This window comes from Talpa occidentalis, unplaced genomic scaffold, assembly GCF_014898055.3.
Source record: "Talpa occidentalis isolate TD23 unplaced genomic scaffold, MPIMG_talOcc4v2.1 talOcc4.2428, whole genome shotgun sequence".
NCBI lineage: Eukaryota > Metazoa > Chordata > Mammalia > Eulipotyphla > Talpidae > Talpa > Talpa occidentalis.
Genome location: NW_023602550.1, coordinates 1 through 8,277, shown reverse-complemented (window position 1 = coordinate 8,277; position 8,277 = coordinate 1). Strand labels below are relative to the sequence as shown.

General features: G+C 51.4%; 1 protein-coding gene across 1 annotated transcript; it reads right to left on the bottom strand.

Moving 5' to 3' along the window:
• Window positions 1-424: 424 nt before the first annotated feature.
• Window positions 425-5,962, bottom strand: LOC119253939 (tubulin alpha-1C chain). Its single transcript, XM_037521167.2, has 4 exons — window positions 5,859-5,962; window positions 3,036-3,258; window positions 2,758-2,906; window positions 425-1,514 (listed from the first exon to the last, which is right to left on the bottom strand). Exons 1-4 carry the CDS (start codon window positions 5,859-5,861, stop codon window positions 540-542), a joined length of 1,350 nt encoding a protein of 449 aa, XP_037377064.1. The 5' UTR covers window positions 5,862-5,962; the 3' UTR covers window positions 425-539.
• Window positions 5,963-8,277: the final 2,315 nt, after the last annotated feature.

The window sequence follows — 8,277 nt, the reverse complement described above, 5'->3', positions numbered from 1 at the left end:
GTTAGGTCTAATTAAAAGCCAAGCCACTGTGCACTAGTACCCAGTTCAAGCTGTCACTTGAAATGTTGAATGATCAGGTGATCCCTACCAGCCTGTCCATCTCCAACTGGGCTTCAGGTAGGGAAAGTACTTATTGCAATATGAAAGAATCCAGGGGCCTCCCTGGTGGCACAGGGTTAAAGACAGCACTATCAAGCTATCGCCAACCACCGCAGTACAAGTTCAATCCCCGGCCAGGGAGCTACCTACATGGTGCAGCAGACTTCTCCTGTCTCGCCTGCTGCTGTCCTCAGCAGTGTATTTCAGTAGATCCGCCTGTTCTGCTCCCCACTGTCTCTGGTGAATCCTCTCACCCTCCTGCACCTCTCGCCTATACCCCAGTTCTTGTTTGCATAAATAAATGTTAAAAAAAAAGAGAATCCAGCCTGAGGTTCAAAATAAAAACATCACTTTTATTGCGCAGTGAGGGCCACAATGGACACATGCACAGAACAGAGAAACAACACCAGACAATGGAGTGTAAAGTTGTAGCAGACAGGTTAATACTCTTCACCCTCATCCTCTCCATCAGCACTATCCGCTCCAACCTCCTCATAATCCTTCTCAAGGGCAGCCATGTCCTCACGGGCCTCAGAAAACTCTCCTTCCTCCATGCCCTCACCCACGTACCAGTGAACAAAGGCACGCTTGGCATACATCAGGTCAAACTTGTGATCCAGGCGGGCCCAGGCCTCGGCAATGGCTGTGGTGTTGCTGAGCATGCATACAGCCCGCTGCACTTTGGCCAGGTCTCCGCCAGGGACCACAGTGGGAGGCTGGTAATTGATGCCAACCTTGAAACCAGTAGGGCACCAGTCCACAAACTGGATGCTGCGCTTGGTCTTGATGGTGGCAATGGCAGCATTGACGTCTTTGGGAACCACATCGCCACGGTACAACAGGCAGCAAGCCATGTATTTACCATGGCGAGGGTCACATTTCACCATCTGGTTGGCTGGCTCAAAGCATGCATTGGTGATCTCTGCCACAGAAAGCTGTTCGTGGTAGGCTTTCTCAGCAGAGATGACAGGGGCATATGTGGCCAGAGGGAAGTGGATGCGGGGGTAGGGCACCAGGTTGGTCTGGAATTCTGTCAGATCAACATTCAGGGCTCCATCAAATCTGAGGGAAGCCGTGATGGAGGACACAATCTGGCTAATAAGGCGGTTAAGGTTAGTATAGGTTGGGCGCTCAATATCGAGGTTTCTACAACAGATGTCATAGATGGCCTCGTTGTCGACCATGAAGGCACAATCAGAGTGCTCCAGGGTGGTGTGGGTGGTGAGGATGGAGTTGTAGGGCTCAACTACAGCCGTGGAAACCTGGGGGGCTGGGTAAATGGAGAACTCCAGCTTGGACTTCTTGCCATAATCGACAGAGAGACGTTCCATCAGCAGGGAGGTGAACCCAGAACCAGTGCCCCCACCGAAGCTGTGGAAAACCAAGAAGCCCTGTAGACCTGTGCACTGGTCAGCCTGCAAAAGAGAAGTTGAATTTTAACCTTGGTGGAAGCTGCAATAACTTCTTTGAATCCATAATTACATTGATCAAGATTTAAAATGTCTTCTGAATATTATTTGCTAAGAAAGCAGTCCTAAGGAGCTTTCAAGTGCTAAGTGATTCAGAGAAACTTTCATAATCAGCTATTGGGGGTAATGGGGAGGTAGAGGAATCATGAGGTCTGGAGTGGATACAGGGTCCAGGTTTTGGGTCTGGGAGGGCAACATCCGGTGCCCTTGCTGTGACATCAGAAATAAGGGCAACTTTTCATCAGCTGGAAAGCCACCAAGAGCAAGCCTGTATGATGGATTTCTTAAATATTTGGCAGCTGCTTTTTGAGCTGGAATATAAAAGAATAGCCAATACCCTGGACAAATATGCTGGGAGCAGGCTGGGTCTGGACCTGGCTCAACCAGTTCCTTGCTGTGCAATTTTGACCAAATTCATTTCTCAATCTCAGTTCTCATTTATTAAATGAGAAAAGACCTTGTGCCATTGGGACTTCCCACCACTTAACGGGGCTACTCCAGCTAGCAAATTACTACTCCATAAAAGGACAATCTTCCCCTTTCAAGCAGCATTGGGCAGACAACCCTCACTTCCCAAAGGTGCTCGGATCTGTGGACATGTTCTACCTACCCCTCAATTCACTTCTCTTGTGGGTCCACATAATGAATGTGATCAGCTGGTAGTCCCTAGCCTACTGATCACATCCATGCAGCTTCGTGTGGCCACAAGGACAAATGCAATTGTTTTGGCAGTTAGTGAACTTCACTCTAGAACCCTCCATGGCTTTTACAAGCTTCATTTGTCCCTAAAGCTAGGTGCTGATTTCCAACTCTGTGCGTGCAGCTGAAGCTTGATTTGCAAACACAGGAAACTAACTCAGTTTTGCTGGGAAGACTGAAGAAAATCTGGAAAAGTCTGAAACCACAAATGATGCCAAGATCATTCTTTTTAGACTAGACCTGTTGTGGCTGGGTTTCGTATTAATGAGATTTCCCTGACAAGTTACCCTACCCAGGCCTTCCTTCTTGATTTTTGGTTAATTACTTACAAGCTGCCCACATGTAAGTGCCTAATGTGCAAAGAGTTATCTGATTGCCAGGCTCTTAATTAAAATGATCCAATCAGAACATTTATTAACTCTACTGATGTAGTTTGGTCTCTCAAAATTGTGAGAACTCTCACCTCACTTTAAGCACGTTGTTTACTTACCAGCTTGCGGATTCGGTCCAAGACCAGGTCAATGATCTCCTTGCCAATGGTGTAGTGCCCTCGGGCATAGTTATTGGCAGCATCTTCCTTGCCTGTGATGAGCTGCTCGGGGTGGAAGAGCTGGCGGTATGTGCCAGTGCGAATTTCATCTGGGAAAGGAAACAAGCGACCCCCATCACTAACAACCTGCACCCAGGCTATCAGGGGATCCCCTAGGACACACCGCCGATCCCACTCACTTGGTTCTCATCCTGCTTGGGTTACTAAGGTCAACTCACCAATGACTGTGGGCTCCAGGTCTACAAACACTGCCCTGGGCACATGTTTGCCAGCGCCGGTCTCGCTAAAGAAGGTGTTGAAGGAGTCATCTCCTCCTCCAATGGTCTTGTCACTGGGCATCTGGCCATCGGGCTGGATGCCATGCTCCAGGCAGTAGAGCTCCCAGCAGGCATTGCCGATCTGGACACCAGCCTGGCCAACATGGATGGAGATGCACTCACGCTGTGGGAGGAGAAAGAGAAAATGTCAGACTATGACATCTCAGATGGAACACGTACGAATGATTCAGACCTAATTGACCAACCTTCACCTTTCTGGAGGCGCCACTCCTGTGCAAAGACTATTTCATAAGCAATAGTCTTTGTTGAAGTCTTAGTCTGAAAAAGTGCTTTGAAAAACCAAAGCTATGTTAATGAACTACTAGGCAGGACCAGAGACCAGACTCTTGCTTTGTTGCCACAGTAGGTATTCACTAGGCCACCATTTCAGAAGACACAAGCTACACTCCCTACATTTCCCTCAGTTCCTGGAAAATCTCCTTGGGGAGTCCTTAAATGCATGTGAAATTCCCCCTTCCAGCTGATTCATTCCCTGATTGGTACAACAGTTGACATCATCTGGTCCCTGGTTAATCCGGTTGACAGCCTCACCCTCTTCCCCTTTAAACCAGCTTAAACCAGCATGCCACGTGACTCATGGAGAAAGTGCAAGAAAAGCAGTTGTCTTTTCAAAACTCCGGTAAGGGGCAGCCTTTTGACTGTGGAACAATTTAATCTTGAAGGAAGAACATTGTCCTTCACTATCAACATTATCCTGGGGAGGGAGGAGACACGTGTTTAAAAGTGTCACCAAGACGTTACTAATCATTTCCTAGTGAAATGTACATTATCTGGCACCAAGAGTTTAATGACACTAGGTAATTTTTCCCCTTCATTTATAAAACAAGGTCATTTATAAGTTACCAAATTCGTTCCTGCTTAGTAAAATAAGGCAGGGGCCATCATCAGTCAGATCAGCCCCTGCAGAGACTGGCAGACTTTCAAAATGCCAATAACAAAAATTTCCCATTACATCTCCCCCCTAATAAGAGGTTTCAGGTTTTTAGAAGCTGTTAATAGAAAACTAGTTAAAGATAATTCAATACCAGCTTAAGATCTCAAAAGGCCTAGGCTCCATAACCCGAGAAGAGAAACACCCATTAATTCACAACCTTTGACTTATGATCCCCTCCTTCCCACCTACACTCCCCATAAAACAATCATCGTCCTTTGACCACATCAGCAAACTCTGCATCACCTGTGTCTGCTTGCTCAGGTTTCAGGCCGTGAGAGAACACAGAGTTGTTTGTTTCCAGGAACCCATGACTATTCACCATTGCATCACTTTTGCCTTTGGCTGGACTTTGGAAATTTCACAGCCCCCAAAAGCTGGAGAGGACCACAGAGGTGCTCCTTGACAACTTCCGAGCCCAAGGAGATGACAAGATGTTTTCAGTGTTAACTGAGGACTTGTATTTACGTCACTTTCCCTCGTTCTGCATTAGTCTAAGCTGCTTGTTTTAGACTCTGGCTAAACTGCCCTGGGGGGCAGTGAGTAGTGAGCTGTAGCCAGAGTCTAAAACAAGCAGTTTAGACTACTGCAGAATTGTTTCCAATCCCTCTGGAAACTACAGAGAAAATACTCCAGTTGTGTGTAATTCCACGTCTCTCTAACACAAAGAATAAAAAAAAAAAAAAAAAACGAAGTGACACAGTTGCAATCACTTGTCCAGCTTCACGGAATCAGCATTCACTGTTGCTTGTAAAAAAAAAAAAACAAAACACATTTAACCCTTTCGCCGAGGTAGATCTGCTTGCATTGCTGCCCCGACCTTTAGACAGTGACTTTTAGACACTTTTATCAGATCTTGGTCTTGCTTGGTGAGAAACACGGGTAAATTATTACAATTGGACATACTTTTGACTACTGTGGCGGTCTCCAAAGAGAGGGCAACTAGTTAGTTGTTTACTGTATTCTTTCTTTTAAAGATACTATTGGTAACATTTGACACAGTATTTTAAACATGGTTTTAAGTGGATCTTTCTCTAAGAGGGTTGCTTCCCCCGAATTGTTTCCAATCCCTTTGGAAACTACAGAGAAAATACTCAAGTTGTGTGTAATTTCACGTCTCTCTAACACAAAGAATAAAAAAAAAATTAAATAGAATAAAACGAGGAGCACATTGCCGGCACTAGTGTACTCTGGTTGGGGAGGAAAACATCTGTTTACGGACTTGCCGATTGAAAACCTGCCAGGCTGGAAGCGTCAGCTGCAGACACTTCCCTAAATCCACACCAGCAAAGCCCGGCGAGGCGTCCGACGGTCCCTTCAGAGGAGGGGGCGCCTCCGGGCTCCGGGCGGCCGGCGCAGGCCCTGGAGCGCGGCCACAGGTGACTCAGCGGCGCGCCCCGGGCGCAGGGGGTGCCAGGACGCGCGCGCACCGCGGGTGCCGAGGCGCACGAGGTGCCCGGGGGTCCCCAGGGAGCGCCCCGGGAGGGTGACGGCGCCGTGGGTAAAAGGAGGGGCCGGGGCCCATCGGTCCTTGGGGCCCACGGGACGGTTCACTGGCCTCCCCGGAGCGGCAGAGGGGCCTGGGGGTGCCCCCTCCCTGGGGTCAAGGAGGCCTTTCCACGTCCCCCGAGGGGGCGCGCCCCGAGGACGGCCCGCTCGGGAGCTCGGGCTTCCAGGCCCGGCCCCTCGGGGCCAGTTCGCGCGGCGGCGTCCGGGGCCGCCCCACGTGCAGCCGGGCGCCCGCCCCTCCCGCCGCGGGGCCCCCCACTCACCATGGCTGGGACGTGTAGTGTCGAGGGGGGCTGAGAGAGGCGAGGGGGCGGCGAGGAGCTCCCGCTGACAGACTGCCAAGGAGTCCGGGGGAGAAGCAGCGAGGCCGCGGGCCGCCCCGAGGGGCCTTATATACCCGGCCCCGGCCACGTGTCTGGGGGCGGCCCCCCCACCACCCCGCCCGGCCCGGCCCCGGCCCCCGCCCCGCCCGCCGCGCCGCCTCGCCCGGCCGCCGACGGGGCGGAGCGCGGCGCCCATTGGTGGGTTCAAAAGTTCAAAACTCGACTCTCCGGTGGAGCCAGAGGAACGAGGAAGGGGCGGGACGGCCGGGGCGGGGGCCGGGCGCGCGGGGTGCGCGGGAGCCGCGGGGCGGCGCCCGGAGGCCGAGGAGGCGGGGCCCGGCCCAGGTGGGCCGGGGGCGGCAGGTGAGCGAGGGGTGGGCCGGGGAAGGCGCCAGGGAAAGGGCCGCGGCCGGGACCTCACGGGCAGCCGCCCCCGCCCCCGCGCCACCCGCCCCGGCCCCCGCCCCGACGGCGGCCCGCGGGGCTCCAGCCCGTCGCGGCCACTTTGCTCCCCGCGAGGCCCGGCCCGGCCGCTCCGCTCGCGCGCCCCGGCGCCGCTGGGCCTGCGGCCGCTGGCGAACACCCCACCCCGGGAGAAGGCTGGTTCCTCGTCCAGCTCTTCATGACCCCCCCAACCTCCTCTCACCTCTTTGATTTCTTCGTTCTAACTCCTTTAAAACGAGGCTCCTGACAACAGTCGCCCTCCGTGGGCACAAAAGCAGTTTTTTATTATAAGAATTCATTATAATAATAACTTCCCTTTTTTTTTGCTTACTATGCAGAATAGACCCCCCCCTTGTTAGTAACATTTTATCCATGTGTCAAACACCGTGAGTTGCCCCATTTTACAGATGAGGAAACCAGGCCCCGAGGAACTAGGTGAAGGTCACGCAGCAACGGTGCGGGCGCTGCCTTCGCTGGGCGCTCTGCAGGCTGCACACATCGCGCAGACCAGCCCTGCAGAAGTGGCTCAGAAGCAGCCTTTATTTCTTTGTTTTTCTTTATCTGCAGCTTCATGATATCTTAACTGGTACATTCCTAAAGTCCGGGTGACAGTTTATGGAAATATTCAGACAACAAAAGTTACTGCTCTACAAAATAGAAGTTAAAGGACTTTTTTCTGAAATAGGGAAAGGCAAAAATGGATTTTTTTTTTTTAAATTTCTTTATACAAGCACTGGGTACAGTCAGAAGCGCGGAAGGGTGAGAGAATTCACCAGAGCCAGAGCGGGGAGCAGAGCAGGCAGAAGGACCGAAGGACACTGCTGAGGGGAGCAGCGGGCGGCAGGAGAGGTCTGCGCGCCATGTGGACCCTCGCTCGGTGGCCGGGGAGCAGCCGGGGATCGAACCGGCGCTGCAGAGGCCGCGGGCAGCCCCGCAACCCAGCGCTCAACCGCTGCGCCACCGGGGAGGCCCAAAAATGGATTTTGGATACAGAGTAGGCAGAACTCGGGACACACTCCAGCACAAAATGGATGCTGTGAAATACTGTGCAGACATTCCTTTTCAATCTACAGTGTATAATTCATTCACCAAATGCTTACTGAGCACCTGTTGTGTGGCAGGATAGTCTCAAATTCAGAATGACTAGTATCTAAAGTCTGCTAACTCTGTTGATGTTAATCAGAATTTTTCAACTCTAATTCATTCCAGGCTATGGTGCTGCACCTCCCCCTGCAGTGACCTTTAGGGCTAACCGGCCTTAGGTCCGGCTGGGCAACCAGCGCGCAGGGGAAGAACAGCAAAACCCTACCTGCTGCACCTCTCCCCGCAGTGATCTTTAGGAATGGCTTTCGCCAAGGTCCCTAGATCCGGCTGGGCAACCAGCGCGCCGCGCCGGGGAAGAACAGCCTGAAGCAGAGGAAGTGCAGCGGAAGTTCCCTGAAAAGGCAGAAGCTTATCAAAAGATAACGACCACCAAGAACCACTACAAGAATGCTAAAAATCTTATCCCGTCTTTCTAGAACTACAAACTTTAATCCCTTATCTGTCTTTCTAAACTTCCTCCTTTCTTCTATAATGGTCATTGTTTGTTATGTAGATCACCTCCCTAATGGTGATAGACTGAGCCCATGGGCAAGCTAATTTCTTTGATATTCATTCCTGTGCTTTTGGAAAACATATATATACTGGTCACAAACTCAAAGAAAATTACACTCAGATTTTCACTCTTGAAGTGTGTCTGTTTGTCATTTCTTTCACCGATGCCCTGACCACCCTGCACGCTTCTCTCAACCCTGAGGTGGCCTCATCGTCTACTGCTGTGCTGGTCCGCGGCACTATGGAATTATGCTATGTACTTAGCATAGTCCTAGGTGTTTGGGAATATGTTTTGTGAACAAAACCAACACATCTCGGG